The sequence below is a fragment of the Phalaenopsis equestris genome, unplaced genomic scaffold (genome assembly GCF_001263595.1).
Source record: "Phalaenopsis equestris unplaced genomic scaffold, ASM126359v1 Scaffold000002, whole genome shotgun sequence".
In the NCBI taxonomy this organism is placed as follows: Eukaryota; Viridiplantae; Streptophyta; class Magnoliopsida; order Asparagales; family Orchidaceae; genus Phalaenopsis; species Phalaenopsis equestris.
Genome location: NW_018164444.1, coordinates 81004092 through 81021724, shown reverse-complemented (window position 1 = coordinate 81021724; position 17633 = coordinate 81004092). Strand labels below are relative to the sequence as shown.

Sequence of the window (17633 nt, the reverse complement as noted above, 5' to 3'; positions counted from 1 at the left end):
TATATATATATATATATATATTATTGAATCATGATTTGTTGTGAATCAATGAATTGAGCTAAGTTAGGAGAGAGAGACAGAAATAAGAGTGAACAATAACAAACAGAAATATGTTATGTGGTCTTGTTTTATTCATGAAATGATCATTCTATTTATATGAGAGAGAATATAATTTAATGATATTATATTTTACTTATATTTTAAAGAAAGATATACATGATGTTTACATGTTTGAAGCTGTAGTTTGAATCTTCTTTGACACACTCGACTATGTCTTAATTAGCTTCAGGTCGGCAAGATCCTTAATCAATTGATATTTGTTTGGTCGGTTTGCACTTGGTCGATATTGGTCGGCAAATGGATCATGACCAATGGGGTCTCTGAGTGTCATTGAGATGGTGCAGAAACTGGAGATCACAAGCGAACCAGATCTCCCATTTTGTCAACTTTATTGTGATAACATCTTCCGATTGTCTTCTCTCCAATCCCCTGGTTCGGTAAGATTTGACCTCTTTGACTTGATCGATACAACTTTGTTCATATTACATTCATGTAAATATTAAATGTATAATAAAATTTTATGGTAGATATGTAAATTTTTCAATTCCGTTAGCACAAACAATTGCTTATCATAGAATTAACCCCAGAAAAAATGACAAAAGGGGATTTCTCCAATTATGTTCTTCCCAAAACATACTTTTCAGCCAAAATGTGCAAAACAAGATATTACTTGAATTAATTAGACATCATTATGACTCTTCTTTTATAAATATCCACAATACCTTTCCCTCTCCTCCCTCCCATGGCCGACCGGTGCTCCATCTCTTTTGCTTCTCCACCTTCAAATACCTGTTCCTCATGATCTGTTCTCAAAACAGAGAACTTGCAGAGTTTCCAGACTCCAAACCTCCCGCCATGCTCGGAAACTCTCACACAGGCTTAGCTCCGCCGCTCGCCGCCCCATCGGAGAGCGGCATAACCATCTCCGGCGGCCTTCCGTTCTACTCCAAAAAGCGCCCAAGGGATCCCCTTTCCTTCCTCGGCGAAGACCTCTTCCCCTGTTTTCAGCAGCAGATGCTCGATCTCGATCGCCTCCTCCTCCATCACGTCAGTTCCCTTTCCCCATTAATCCAAAACATATCACAGATCTGCTTATTTCCGCCTATAAAAGAATAAAAATCATCTTTTTTTTATCTCACAGACAGAGAGAATGAGGCTGGAGATCACCGAAAGGCGGAGGAGGTTCTCCCGGCAGCTAATGGCGGCGATGGAGGACGGAATCAGTAAGCGATTGAAGGCGAAAGAAGACGAGATTGAGAGGATGAGGAAACTGAATTGGGCGATGGAGGAACGAATCAGGACACTTTCGGTCGAGAATGAGATTTGGAAGGAGCTCGCTCAGACCAACGAAGCGACGGCGAATCTCCTCCGCACGAATCTCGAGCAGATCCTCACCAGCCAGATTCGAATTAAAGAGGAGCAACGGCTAGTTGATGAAGCTTCTCCGGCTGATGATGCTGAATCCTGCTGGTTAATGATGATAGAGATACGTCGCCGGCGTCGCCGGATGCGGCTGCGGGGTTAGTGAGAGCTTGCCGGAGTTGTGGGGGGAGGGAGACGACTGTGCTGATTCTACCTTGCCGCCATTTGTGTCTCTGTGCTTCCTGTGCTCCGATTGTACAGTGTTGTCCCGTTTGTAGTTGCGCTAATACGGGTACTGTTAATGTAATTTTATCATGAATATTTTTTAATTAAATAAATAAATATAATATTATTAATCGAAGTATTTACATACATACCACTTAATTATTATAATTTTTGTACATTTATGAGACTTTAATTCATGTTATTAGGACTAAAGTTTAGATGTTAGATGTATCAAACAAATGTGTTTTATATAAGAAAATAATATGAATGATATTGTCATGTAATATTGTAGATTTACATTTCACATAAGTAAATATTAAAATTAAAGTGTAAATATGTAATTAATATTTACATATTGAAGAATATTGAATTACGATATAAGAATAGAGGATAGTAGAGACACTTTATGAGATGTGGTCGTAGAGGATGTTGGAGGTCCGTGATGTTAACGAGGCGCAACATTATAAATCGATGACTCAAACCTACTAGGCTTAGTCGGCGTTGCCAATCGGTTGAGCTCGATTGACTTCAGGTAGACAAGATTACTTTGGTGGGTTAGACTTTGTCGGTGATATGGTCTTGTTACTAACCCTCTATCATTGGCGAGGAACACCGAGCGGCGTCGGATTATCGAGCAGAGGGTGGATCATTGTAGTCTGATAGATAGTTTGCTCACCAATGATGAGAGCCTGATCGATGACTATAAGACTCTTTGTTGCGGCATTCATTCTTGATCTCTGTTGAATAGTCTCGAGGGCTTTTGTGAGGCGGTCGATAATACCATGGAATATATATATTATTTAAATTAAAAAATATCTTGCACATAAAATTAAAAATGGCAACTTTACTTTTTTACTTTCATACCATCTAAATCTTCATATAACATAAAAAAATATCACTATATAAACATTTAAGAAGTGGAAGGCACATGTTGATGCATATGTAAGGTGGATGTACATGTAAGGTGGCATATGTGTAAAAACTAAAGTTTTGGTATTCATATGTCAGATATGTAAATATATAAGAATAAAGGGTTATGTAAGTAAATCTGCAGATTAAAAAAAAATATATATATTTATTTGTAAGAAAGCTATTTAGCATACCACCAGATCACCTGCAGCGGATCCGCCCACGTGAAGCCTGGGAGCAGGCCGTTGGGCCCACATGTGCTGGGCTAACAGACGGAGCATTATATCTAGGCCCACGAGCTCTCCGTTTACTGGCCATCGCATGCGGGTCACGTGACCCGTTCCCGGTCAAACTAAAACTGCTTTAAAACGTACAATCAATTCCCATTTAAAAGTTGGGGACTATTATGCGGGCGGATATCCACGAGGGGGAACCGTGGGACCCACTTGCTCTATTTATTTTTTTTTATTTTTAATTTTTTTTTTAAAAAAGTGGGACCCACGTGTTGTTTCTCCGCAAGGGACAACATTGCCAGCTCATGGTGCGGGGCCCAGCGGACCCCACGGCGGGCTTTGTCCTCGGAAGGCGTTAGCTTTGGGTTAATCTAATTGTGGGGCCCGCACCATTTGCCTCGTGGCCCCACATCCAACTGTTTTGATTCAAACCGATGAAAGTAGTTGGATGAGTGCAATGTATCTAAAAAAATATTATCACGACTTCGGATGCATTCGAAGTCTAATGATGTAGGCGTCACGTGTTAAGTGAGTCCTATCATTCTTAACTGTCTAATGCCGGTATATTACGGTGGGGCTCACTTGACACGTGACACCCACCATTGGACTCCTAACGCAAACTACTTTGAGAGTCCTGATGTAATATTATCTAAGTTGGGCGTCTTTCCTAATTTTGCTTTATATGACAATAAAATAATAAATATTTTAAGAATTTACAAAAATATCACAAAATTATTATAAATTTACATATTTAACCTCTAAGATTTTATATTCAGTTATGTACCACTCAGTGCCTAAACAACATTAAAACATATTTATGAACTTGTGTATTTTACTTATATAAACTAATATGAAATGAAATTTTTATGTAATTAACATAAATGTTATATGCGTAAATAGAAAAATGTGGGTGTAATTTACATGTTAGATAATGATGTTTTGACAAGATAATATTTTGGTGAGATATTATTATTATTATTATTATTATTATTTATTGTTAAGTATGGTTTGTGATGTGATAAGATGAAGTTGAGTTAAAGAGTTGTTATATTTAATTTTGTTTCTTTCATCTTCTTGATAAAATTCTTAGGCATGTTTTGTACTCCAAGAAGGAATGGACGGTGGAGATTGAAGGATGGAGACATATCATTTTCCCTAAAGTTGATGGGCATAAGAAAGATGTGCTTGCAAGGAAGGCAGTTGAAGAGTCTCATAGAGCATGAATAAGAAGCTTTGATTGTGATGAGCAATAAGATCATGAGTCCTACTCGTTGCAACTCTTTGGTTGACATCTGCAGCTTGGGGTCACGAGTTTGAGCCTGCCTATGTGCGGGATGAAATGGTTACTCAACTAAGGTTGGTTGGGGGCTTGTATCATAGCCTCTGACCAATCTTTGAAAAAAATAATATTTATACACACATATGTATATGTATGTATGTATATAAACATGTATATGTATCTATGTGCATATAAATATATCTTTTTTTATATGTGTATGTTTGTGTATACATCTTACATGTATGGTATGCATATGCATCCATATATGTATATGTCATACAAAAGAGTCTATTTGAGATTATATAAATAGATACATACGAATGTTATGTCATTTTACATATAGACCATACAATTCTTATGTAGTCAAGTATTTAACAGCTAAACTTTCATATTTGCATACATAAAACTAAAGCCTTTCACATCATTGACATTTATTAAAAATGCACCATAGTGGTTATGCTTGGGATCTCATGATCATGTGTTGCTTGCCTCAAATGATGGTGATTATATGGTAAATTAATCAACTTGGTACCAATTAGGAGTAATTACCCTCCTCCCCATGATATTTTAATAATTGCACCTTGAATAAGATGCATTTTTCTAATAAGCAAATCAAAAAAATAATGAAAGTTGTCAGCATGGGTATTTGTGTAATTCACTTTTCTTTTGTGGACTTTGCATTGGAGCAATGAACATGGAACCACTTCCTAACTTATATTATTGAGATCATGCCAAGCATTTCATAATTAAAAATATATTTTTCTAGAATTTCTCATAGCTAGTTTATTTTATTAAATTTTAAAGAAAGGGAAAGGACACCATAATAATAATAATAATAATAATAATTATTATTATTATTATTTTAGGGTCCTTACCTTGTTGGTATGTCACCATAATAATAATAATAATAATTATTATTATTATTTTAGAGTCCTTACCTTGATGGTGTGTCATAAAATCACATATCAATGTCATGTGGCCCATTTTACTTTTCAAGGTTTTCTTATCTTGATTTTTAATTTGAAGCACTCATAATATCTTATTCTATTAGGGTTTTATTTGTAGTTAGATTTGTAATTTGATATTAGATGTTTGATTTGGTTATAATTAATATATAATTAAATTTGTTTGCAAATCAAAACTAAATTATTTTTATGATGTATGTGGTGTTGCAAAAAAAATTGGAAATTTGGAAAATATATTTTTCATAATTATGTTTTCTTAGGGTCTGTATTGGGCAGCTGCATTTTATTAATAGGTTGCTGAAAAATAATTCATTGTTAAAAAAATTGTGGTGGCTATTACATTTTTTTTTTTGGTAAAAACGAAACCACAGCTTGAAAGTTGCTACCGCACCTAGTCATAAACGGTTTGAAAATGCTGATTTTAGTGATTTGAAAATGTAGTTTTTTTAATAAGTTGTTAAAACACAGTTTACCCAAACAGGAATTGTTGCGTTTACAAAATGCACTGCACCAAGTAAGCCGCCCCAAACGGGACCTTAATAATATTCAAACAAAATTTTACACCGACCAAAAAAATAAAAATAAAAATGAAAAACATAATTCTTTTTCTAAATGAAATAATTAGGTAACAACATTTTTAATTGAATTACTTTGTACTTCTTTCTTTTATTTCATTTTTATTACTTACCTCAAACAATCAAAATACTAGTTTAACATATGCATTTTGTAACTTTTATAATAATATTGATTGACTTATGATAAATTATATATTTGTACAAAAACTTAATTGCTTATTAATTTAATTTTTTTAAGCATGTTGAAAGTATGATATTAACCTAATTATATTCATAAAAAACACAACTTTGCATTCTCTCTCTCTCTCTCTATATATATATATATATATATATATATATATATATCACAAGTCCAATCTATCTTTCCTCATCATGACAATGAGGTGGTGGACAAGTCATAATAGTACTAAGTCTGACAAAATTATTTAAGATATAGTTGTTTTCATTATTATTTTTCTCATTTCTTGCAATCTTGTTCTCTTGTGGGGCATAAGAGTTAGTTCATGAGGAAGCACATAAGAATCTTAGGCCAATTTACTGATTTTTTTTTATTTTTGTTAATTTTTTTTATGATGGTGGTGTGGGCCATACTTAGAGTGAAAGAGAGATGTGGAAAGGTACTATATGCTATAACTTAATTGAGAGGAAGATATTGATAGATATCTACATATCATGTTCCTTGCACTTAAAGGTAATAATGATAGTTTGGAAGCTTTCATGATGACCAATTATAGATCATTGTTGCAAAAATACAATTTTTTTTTTTTCATTTGAGAAAAAAAAATAATTTTTTTATGGTATACATATTATAAATGATTGTCAGACTATTATACGAGCTCTTGATCATCCTCATGTGCTTAACTATTTGATCCCGCACTCAAATTGGCTCGAACTCGTAATCCCAAGAGACTTACAACTGACAACAGAGAGTATATATATATATATATATTATGATCACATCAAATTAAAATTTATGAGAATTATTCATTTGATCATCATTTTAGGTCTTTTTCATGGAATAGGTCTCATTATCTAAATAATGAGTCATTTGTCTTATCTAATGTTATATTGGAGCATGCCATCACCATCTTGAAAATTGCAATGATGGGATCATGTTATAGAAAAATTTAAAGAAGAATTTACATACATACCAAATAATTACATACATAACAAATAATTCATATGTAGTTATCTAACCAATACTTCAATTTTAATTTTTGTATTTATAATACTTTGCTGATGTATAAACAAGTATTTTAATTTTTAAAAGATAGTAAGATTAGTGCTTTTTAATCTCATATAAGAGATTTGAGGGTTATATATATAAAAGTCAAAATTTAGGCATTAGATATAAATACATAGTTATTATATGCCATATTTCTATATCTATATCAGGTTGATTTTTTTTTTTTTTTGACCGAGTTCAAGCCACACGCAGACCTGCTCGAAGTGGCTCGAGATGGCTCAAATTATTTTTTATTTATAAAAATTATATGTTATGCTAAATAGAATTGAATATAATGAGCTATGAGCCGATCTCGAATCGGAAAAAAAAAATCAAATTAACTCAATCCAGTTTAACTTAGTTTGAGCCACTTGGTTTCAATTTTGAGACATATCAAGCTGATTTAGATAGGAATGGATCCAAATAACTCAAATTTAAGGCAACTCGTTTCCCCGGATCGAGTTTGACTTAATTTTGAGTGAGTCTGGCAGCTCAAAATCGAAAATAACAAGTCATTAGCCAAATTCGATTCAAACTAAATTCATTCGAGCCGATTTTGAGACAGCCACAGCTCTGCTCAGAATAGACTCGTTTACAAACTTATCTATTTATTTCAATTTCTCATAAATCTATCCATATTATATTAAAAATAATTTAATTATAACATTGAGGCCATTTCAATGTAGCAAATTTGGGAAAATCAATAAATTGGCACATTGTCAAAAGGCCCTTATTAATACCTTATATTCTTTATTTTTATTAGGGGTATTTAAATAAATAGCATACACTTCTTTTGTATTTACATATCTAACATTTAAACTTGGATATTTACATGCATATCACTCAAATTATTACATAAAAAAATATCATTATTATGCAATTTTAGAAGGGAAACAAATCATTTTTATACTTAAAAAATGAGGCATTTAAATGCTTACCACCCAATTGCCATGCATTTGCCTAACACTAAACTTTACATTTTGCTATTATATCACTTAAATAATTCATATTACATAAAAATCACTAGATTTATTGTGTAATTTTTTATGGGACGAATACATACAGGGTAGCCAAGCACCCTCTTTCATTCATTTTTCATATTCTCACTCAAATATCAAAGGTCGTGATATTTTTGAGAGATTTACATACACCACACAATGAATCGAAAATAACAAGTCATTAGCCAAATTCGATTCAAACTAAATTCATTCGAGCCGATTTTGAGACAGCCACAGCTCTGCTCAGAATAGACTCGTTTACAAACTTATCTATTTATTTCAATTTCTCATAAATCTATCCATATTATATTAAAAATAATTTAATTATAACATTGAGGCCATTTCAATGTAGCAAATTTGGGAAAATCAATAAATTGGCACTCTGTCAAAAGGCCCTTATTAATACCTTATATTCTTTATTATTATTAGGGGTATTTAAATAAATAGCATACACTTCTTTGCATACAATTCTTATGTATTTACATATCTAACATTTAAACTTGGATATTTACATGCATATCACTCAAATTATTACATAAAAAAATATCATTATTATGCAATTTTAGAAGGGAAACAAATCATTTTTATACTTAAAAAATGAGGCATTTAAATGCTTACCACCCAATTGCCATGCATTTGCCTAACACTAAACTTTACATTTTGCTATTATATCACTTAAATCATTCATATTACATAAAAATCACCTCTATTTTAAGGGCACCCAAAACATTATTATTTACAAATCAAGCCCCCATTTCATTCATTTTTCAAACTCTCACTCAAATATCAAAGGCCGTGATAGTTTAGAGAGATTTACATACGCCACACAATTCCACACAATGCTTATAAACTTACATATCTAGGATTGAAACTTTCATATTTACTTGAAAAAAACTGCTACAAATGATTTCCGCGCTTTATAAAGGCTATCAAAGATAAAAATTTGTGTTATTTTCATTGCAGCAAATTTTAATCCGCTATAGTTGTTACCACTGCAAAGACTTTTAACAACAATTTTAAAATAACACGGTAAATCTTTAAGATCGTCCTAAAATACCTTTGATAAAATAAAGCGTACCATTTCATGCATACATTGTCATTATCATAGCAATAAAGGTTACAAAGATAAAGATGAAAATTTGATATTGAATATATAAATATATAGGGTTTGGCCAATGTGACATTATAATCATAAAACTTCCAACATTTCTAGAAGCCACATGTTCCAGTCATTAAAAAATATTCTGTCTGGACGTTCGCACGGTTAATCATAGGTGGCCACGTTACCAGCCAACAACATGTATGGCAAAGCGACCGCCATTAGTTGGTCGTCATGTCCAAACGAAATATTTTCTCCACAACAAATACAAACAGAGTAGTGGACGTTCGCACGGTTAATCATAGGTGGCCACGTTGCCAGCCAATAACATGTATGACAACGTGACCACCATTAGTTGGCCGTCATGTCCAAGCGGAATATTTTCTCCACAACAAATACAAACAGAGTAGCATGTGAATCAAATAGGCAAAAACAAGTACAAACAAAAAGTAAAAAAAAAAAACTACAATAACAACCTAAAAAAAAGATTAGGGAGAAAATGCCATTAGAACTATTCTATAAGATTAGGTGGTAAAGCAATGACAAGTTAGCAAAAGCGTTTTTTCTCCTACAAACCTTCTCCACAGTCCTCACATGGCATCCATCAGCTTCTTGAAACAAACACTGATTCGAGCCGCCACATCTTTCAAGCAGAGCACAAAATAAAATAAAGGAACAAATGTAATCGAAATCATTTTTTTTTTCTTAAGAGCATTTACAGATAAGTATATACAAACTATGCCTCCATAAACTCAGCTATGTCTTTCAGCTAATTGTCGACGGTCTGAATTTCACCCTTCATTATTCGATTGTTGCTCGAGACATTAAAACCGAGCACCGCCGCGCTCACTTTCTTCCCTTTCTTTCCTTTCTTCTTCCCCGCCTTGCCGGTCTCTGCATCCACTGTGGAACCAGAACCTGCTACTTGATGAACTGGAGTAAGCCGGGCGTCGGTTGCACGGAATGCTAATTCGATTACTTCCGGCGATAAGAAGTCCTTGTAGCTGAGGAATTTATCTATGAACTCATGGTTGGGATCGAAGGGCCCAAGATTTGCTTTAAGAAGCATTTCAGCTTCTGTGGGGGACTGCTTCGAGCAGTATTCCAGGAAACTAGTATCTGCTGATCGAAGGGGGCAGAAAGAAATTAGCCTTTAATACTACAAATTTAATGAAGGGGAATTGATCTACAAACCACCCAATTCCTAAGTATTTACATATCTAACATCTGAACTCTATTTTGCTTTACATTTATAACAACCCCAAATCTTCCATATCACATCAAAAAGACCACTATATAAATGTTTGAAAAATGAAATACTCCTTTTCATGCATCGGTAAATATGATTAAAATTTAAGATTTAGTAACATTTATGTATGTAACTTCGATTTTTACATTTATAACACCCTAATCTTTTATATGATATAAAACATACCATAATTATTAACTTCTAAAAAGCAAAATAAACATTTTCATGCATTGTTAGAATGCTATAAATGAAAAAAAAAAAATCAAAGTTTTTATTAAATACGTAAATACAAAGGAAAGGTGCGGTACATTTGAAAATTTTCAAAAATTATTCTTACCATTTGCCCCGGTGAGCCTGGCTAGTTCTTTATGGCACCAATCTCTGAAATCCGTAGCCTCTGCAAGTTAAATGGAGTTCATTTTAAAAAGTTTTAAGACTGGTGCCAGTGAAGTTATAGTAGAAAGAAACCTGAAAGATTGATAGTTTCATCATCCTTCTTGTCGCCTCTAGAAGCTGACAAAAGAGAAGCAGAAGGACTGTGCAATGAAGGCCTGCTGTTGTATGACTTATGCCGGCTAATTGTCATTGGATTTGTTTTTGCAGGAGTTTTTGCACTGGAGCTGTTAGAATTTCTGAGGGATGGAAAATCAGACCTGTTGGCAAGAATTTTTTTGATATCAATAAGTCAATTGGACATGCAATTGATCATAAACACAGATGGCACCAAATAATATGTAAAAATAAAGGCAATTTTAATTTTTGGGAAATTTACATGCATATACCACCCGATTCCTATGCATTTACATATCTGAGACCTAAACTTTACTTCTTATATTAATACCACCCAAATCTTTCATATCACATCATTTGCCCATCATTTTAACTTTTCAAAAGTGAAATACACCTTTTCAAGCATTGATAAGGTGGCATGTACGAATTGAAATTTAGGTGTTATATGTGTAAATACATAGGAATTAAGGGGTATGTATGTAAATCTTCCTAATCAGTTTAGCTTGGTGCAGCATTGCAATGTCTCCGAATCAAAATTGTGAAAAACTTTTGTCAAGCTTAAGGTAAAAGTGTAGCGAGATATAAATCAATGAGCAGTGAGAATAAAAAATATTATGAATGCAAGTCACCTTAGCCTAATGGTTGAAAAGTGTCTTGGTTGAAAGAAATAAGCCGGATGCATCCCTCCGCTTCAACCAACCAACTTGATTTATACTAATAACATCCTTATCTATATTACCGCCAATTTGAACAATTGATCCGAGATATCTAAAACGTTCACATCTTTTAATGATTTGATCGCCCATAAAGAGCTACTATTACCAAAATTACATTCCACATATTCATTTTTAAATCTGTTCAAATGAATGCCTTCAGACTATGTTAACGTGGGGGGGGGGGGGGGGTTGTTTGGGATGAGAAAAAAATTTATGAATAGATTAACATTGAAATAACTGAGAATGATTTGGGGAAAAAACAGGCCATTTACATGCATATTACACAATGCTTACCTATTTACACGTCTTAAACTTTAATATTTACATTCATAACACTCAATACCACTTCACCAACTTTTTAAAAGACAAATGCACTTTTTCATGCATAGGTTTATAGCATCAAGGTGTTATAAACGTAAATATCAAACTTCAGGTGTTAGATATGTGAATCCATAAGAATTGTGATATGTATGCAAGTTTCCCAAAATATTATCATGGGAAATCCTTATCCAGGAACTGTTAGAATGGAAGACCCTCAGAATATGGGAAAACCAAAAGGTTAGAACAAAGAAGCTAACGTCTCCTTGGTTTAAGCGAGGCATATAGGATCACTAAAAGTACCGGATGATACAGTCCAAAATTTTGACCATGAAATGCTAAAAAAGTAATATGGCTAATAATTCTCATGTCATATAGAATTTCGCAACTTTTCATGTACAACAACAAATTGGCCATTACCAGTCCATTGTTGATAATACCTCAACCAAATTAAAGATAAAAAGCATTCTCCATCAACCACAACAAAAAGAAGGCATCATCATGGTACATTCGACTATTTAATTTAATATTGGTAATAATTGCACACTTTTGATGAAATAGAATGGAATACACAAAAGAAAATCAAAATAAAGAGAAATGAGTGCACAAGTTTCTACTAAGTTAAATAGAAATTTAGATAATATTCCTGAAAGAGTCTTAAGCATGTAGAGGAAAATTAAACGGAAGAAAGAAAATATTGAGGGTGCCCAACAGTGCTCGAAGCTCTAGCTTGCAGCTTATGACTTCAATTCATCCATGGAGTAATGGACAACAAGACATTGGTGTAATCATTGTCCAAAAACTAGATAACATTATAGTAACAATTAAAAGACGCACAGAAACGCACAGAAAACCACATGAGTAAAAATTAAGGAAGCACGAAATGCATGGCAACACAATCACCATTGAGACTCATCATTCGACCTTACTTCGTTCAGCAAAAGAGCAATTTGAATTCCTTCAAAATTTACATCAGAAACAACTTAAGTCTGAACAAGCCTTGTAGAATATTGTTTAGGGTTTAGGGTTTAGGGTTTAGGGTTTAGGGTTTGTTTGAGATCACTTTTTTTAGGGATAAGCTAAAGGCTTGTTTGAGATCACTATTTTTTTTCTTTTATTTTAAGAACATGTTTGTTTATTGTATTTTTTACAAGTTTTTGTTGTTTTGCATGGTTTTTGAAAGCAGACTGGACCGGCCCGTTTGACGAGTTCAACCGCGAACCAATCATTCATCCGGTTCGGTCCAAGCTCAAAACTATTTCTGCAGACAACAGTGAATGAACCGGTCAGAACTGGTGAACCATCTGGTTTAAAAGAATCGTCCAGTTCAAATATTATTCATTTTTAGCCTTTTGATTTTCTCTACTTTCTCTTATTTAGAGAGTTATAGCATTCTTCTCCTTCAAGTAGTGAGTTGTATCTTGATCAAAAGCAGGAATTAGAACAATCTTGGCGTTCATACCTCGCCAGTATCATCAAACAACGGTGTTTGCTATTATTTTGTTCCGAGACAGCAACATTAACTACTTAGTTTCCTTCCAATCTTTGTTGTCCAACCGTATTCTCCATTCTTGCTATTCTACAACCACTCTCATGCTAGATTTGATCCTCAAATACCTTCTAAAACCCCCAAAATGGTGTCACAACTTTAAGAATATTCAATGAAAAATATTTCAAGATTAAAGATTTGGTATAGCCTTGGCAATTCCTTGGCATGAAAATTGCTTGATCAACAAAAATGTATCTCAACGAAAATATAACCTTAATCTCTCCTAAAAGAAAGTGGGATGATGAGATGTAAACCAACGGACAATTTTAGTATTCAAATATTAAGATGGGAACTGAAAATTGAAGTCTTGCTGATAAAGTAAGATATGGAAAACTAATTTATTGAGCACATACCAGATAAGATATTTGCATCTTAGTTTCCATGGCCAACAAATCATTAAAATAGTCCAACAAAAACGCACATGATTGCAATTTTTTAAATACTTCAATATCTAAAGAAAATCCGAGAACAAGACTATCTTTGAAAACTCCCAATTAGCGTGTGGAAGTGTTCCCTGATGCAAACTAGGTAAGTTTTATCACTGATAGAAGATCAACCACTACATCTTGTGCCACTACAAATGAATAATCAAACTTAGCCACCTAGAGAAGGAAGAAACAAGAAGATGAAACAAGAAGCAAAGCCAAAGCAGAATTCATAGCTATCTTGCACGGAATATATTTTGTAAAGTGCCACAAAAATTGAAGAAATAATCCAATGAATAATTATATGATAATAAAACTAAAGTTAGACTTGCAAAGAATCTTGTCCTTCATAATTGAGCCAAGCAATTGAAATTTCATAAGAGAAAAGATTGATGATAATACTATCCAACTTAAATTCAATCCCTCAAATCTTCAATGGGATAATATTTCTTACTAAGGATGTTCATGCAATAACTTCATGATTCTAAACTTCAAGTTGAGTAGGTTGAACCACTAAGCAACTTGAGGTTGGTATTGATTGTTGCTGGAATGACTCACCAACCCCGGAAGTTCCCATTTTTGCAGCTTCCAAATCATCAATCCAAGTATTTGATCTTTCCAGCTACATAGATTAATCCACCTCATTAATCTAAGGCATTGTTCTTCCCTTCTTTGTACATCATTAAATATAATAAAGATTATAATTCGCATATTTGCATCATATAATATATATTAATATTTTTCCTTTATGATCATTCATGTTTCAGAAAGTGTCCGTTTGTCGTTCTAGTGGATCGCCTCAGTCGCTTTTCAATTTAAACATAATTTGTCTCCAGAATCGATAATTGGATCAATAAAATTTCTCAGGGAAATAGAAGAAGACAACATAATAAGGCTACATCAACTTGCTACCAAGACAAGCTCTCCTCCTAAAGTAAATAGGTTACATTGTAGTGGAATTTCAAGCAGCCTTTAAGCTGCAATTGCTTCATTTAATCAGTGCTCGGTAAACAGAAAATACTAAACTGAAGTTTTAAAATAATAATATCTGATTAGTATAGTCAGGTAATTTCTGAAGATCAAGGTAGGATTTAGGTTAAATTTAAAAAACTTGAGACCGTTATCAAATAATGCCAAACAAGAAACTGAAAATGCACAAAGTTATGCGATAACAAGAAACTGAAAGTGCACAAAGTTGATGTTCAAAACATACTGTTCTTCTTGTTGCTTTGGATGATCGACAAGATCCCAAAATAGATCAGCTTCTACTTTAGGTTTCAACTGTCTTAATGTAAGTGTGCTGCTGCCATGAATGGGAGAGGAGCCACTAGAGGGATATGATCCTACAACCTGCAAAGAACCAGAACCATGGTTTCCCAGATTAGATTGCACTTTTGTTGGAGTGGTCATAGCAATATTCTGCTGCGAATATAATTTATTTTCCTGCTCTTTCTGAATGTCCCTCAGAGAAGTAGGTTTTTGAAGTTTGAACGTATCCATAGACCACGCTGGTGCTTGCGAGGAATTTGATTGTTCTCCCTTCCAAGAAATAAAATCAGCTAGAGAAGCAGTCGGTGGAGCAGGTAACCCTTCCTTCTCCTTTTGTGTCTGATTCTGATCTTTCTCCCTTTCCACAGGTAAGGAGGAGGAGGAAGTATCAAATGAACTAACTGGTGAAGAGCTCTTAGCTCCGGAAACTTTAGCCTTCGGCCCCTTTTTTCGAACCTTTTTGGAGTCTTTAGTCTCAATAAAACCTTCATCATGAATAGCTGATGCATCAACTGAAGTAGTGGCCGATATAACCGGTGACAAAAGTTGCCCTTTAAGGTCTCTAGAAATATTAACATCAAAAACAGCTGACGAAAATTCCTCCTTGTTGTCTATGAAAATACTATCATCACCCACACTTGACTTGGCCAGAACTTCTTCAGCCAACAAATCATGAAGATGGCCAAGCCTGCTTTTAGAACTCAAATTACTGTCAGATCTCAAGACGTGCTCTGCATTTCTATCAACTTGTACGATAGCTCCACCAGGATTATGATCCAAACCAACTACAATTCCAGCCCAGGGTACTGATAATTGACAGCTAGTAGAGATGGGTTCAATTTCTGATGCCATATTTTCTATTTGAACCCTTTGCTGTTCCTCTGCTTGGATTTCTTTTAGTGATTTTACCTTGACCCCAGGAGCAGATTTCCAGGCCCGGAGGCTGGAGAACTCAGAGGTGCCACCATCTATGTACCCAACTTTCTTATTTGATGTTTCGGCTCCTTTATCTGTAACCGAAGCTGGAAGATGAGATTTCAAATAATCCGCAGGTATGAAAGAATTGTTAGAACTGTCCTCAACCGCAGTAGATACAAAATCATTAGGTTGCTTCAATTTGCCTGTCTGAGCCTCAGATAAATCATGAGACTTTAGATCCTCAATATCAAACGTTGACTTTAGCTGCTCCAATTGATTTGAGTTCGAAAATCCCCTTAGAAGGTCCAAAGCCAACTGTGTCTTTGAGTTTTTCTTTTTTCGTGCTTTTCTTTCTGTGCTTTTCTTTGTTTGACATGTTTCTACATTTTTTGAATCTTTCGCTGCAGAAAAATCAGTTCGATGTTGCTCAATAAAATCATCCTCTGAGGAAATTTTTATAGCACAAATTTGATTGACGATAGGGGATCCAAAACCAGAAGTACTTGAAGCTTCCTGTGACAATACAGAACATTCTGATGGAATAACTTCACTGGGCTGAGGCATTGATAGCTTGGGTTCTTTTGCATGACAATTTAGGTAAAGAGCATCGTCTGAAGAATCAAAAGCTTCCACAGGCTTCTCCAATGCATCAGAGATTAGTGAAGTCGCAACTTGCCCAAATGCGACAGATAAATTAGATGCATGATGATCACCAACATCTTGAATGCTTTCATGTTTTTTGGAAGGTAAAGCAATATCAAATATTTGATGCGGTAACTGCAATAATAAGGGTCCAGAACAGGATGGATTATTTGTATTATTGCTATACAGCAAATTTACTTTCTGAATAGTAGAATCACGTTCATCATGAAGATTATCTGCTAGTATATTCTCATTAGTCTGGGCCTCCTGTCTCTGGCTTATCAGAAAATTGTCAATTGAAACATCTCCAACTGAAACAGACGAATCCAATTTCTGTGGAGGCTCGCCAAAATGAGGACTACATTGATGTCCAGCAAGGAGTTGAGAAAGCAAAAGATGCTGTTGCTGGAGTAGGAGCTGCTGTTGCTGTTGCTGCAACTGCTGTTTGAGTACCAGACATTCATTAAACAAAGAGAGTTGTGATGGCACAGAAACTTGAGATTGCATAGGAGCCTGGGACTGTGAGTATTGTCGTGCAAGCATATTCAGCATTTGAGTATCTTGTGCTATATCTGAAGAACGCAACTGTTCAGGAGACACTATGCTAGCAGACTGGTTAGCTAAATGAGGCAAATATGGCAAATTATGAGGTTGCAGCAGCAGCTTCTGCTGCTCTCCAAACCCAAATTGTGGACCAAAATGCTGATTTTGATGAGCATCCATCATATTTTGGGGACAATTGTTGATCGGAGCTTGGGCATCAGGAAAATTTGAAAATGGAGATGCCCCAGAACTAACAGCAGGTGAAGGTGAATTTGAGATAATTCCAATAGTTGAAGCCATTGGAGAGGAGTCTCTCCCCGATACAAGAGGAAGAGAATTGGGTAGGGCATTCTGCCTCTGCTCTAACAGCCTCTTCTGGGCAAGCAGGTAGTTCACATCGCTCCCACTTTCTCCAACAAGTGAAGTTGAATACCTAGGACTGTGCATACCACCTTCATGCTGCATTCCTACGAAAAATTAAGCAATTAACAAAATAAGGAGCATAAAATTGTCTTACTTGATTGGCGTACATTAAGGGAATGAACAAAGAGAGTAAAGATAGAA

General features: G+C 34.4%; 2 protein-coding genes across 5 annotated transcripts in view; one reads left to right on the top strand and one right to left on the bottom strand.

Moving 5' to 3' along the window:
• Window positions 1-731: 731 nt before the first annotated feature.
• LOC110020525 (probable BOI-related E3 ubiquitin-protein ligase 3) lies at window positions 732-1585 on the top strand. Its single transcript, XM_020718667.1, has 2 exons — window positions 732-1107; window positions 1202-1585. The coding sequence occupies exons 1-2, from the start codon at window positions 859-861 to the stop codon at window positions 1583-1585; spliced, it is 633 nt and encodes a 210-aa protein (XP_020574326.1). The 5' UTR covers window positions 732-858.
• Window positions 1586-9428: 7843 nt separating this feature from the next.
• The window catches only part of LOC110021378, a 36443-nt gene continuing 28238 nt past the window's right edge, over window positions 9429-17633 (bottom strand). For 3 of the 4 annotated variants that reach the window (XM_020719855.1, XM_020719879.1, XM_020719872.1), the window contains 4 exons: window positions 14911-17536; window positions 10648-10832; window positions 10517-10576; window positions 9429-10052 (listed from right to left, as the gene is read on the bottom strand). In XM_020719855.1, the coding sequence (XP_020575514.1) occupies window positions 9700-10052; window positions 10517-10576; window positions 10648-10832; window positions 14911-17536 (3224 nt within the window). In that variant the 3' untranslated portion in view covers window positions 9429-9699. The remainder of the gene's footprint in view (window positions 10053-10516; window positions 10577-10647; window positions 10833-14910; window positions 17537-17633) is intronic. The other variant, XM_020719865.1, reaches the window with a different exon arrangement.

Coding starts and splice junctions, on each gene's coding strand:
- LOC110020525 (XM_020718667.1), top strand. CDS start 859: ATGATCTGTTCTCAAAACAGAGAACTTGCAGAGTTTCCAGACTCCAAA. Junction 1,108..1,201: donor ATCGCCTCCTCCTCCATCAC/GTCAGTTCCCTT, acceptor TTTATCTCACAG/ACAGAGAGAATGAGGCTGGA.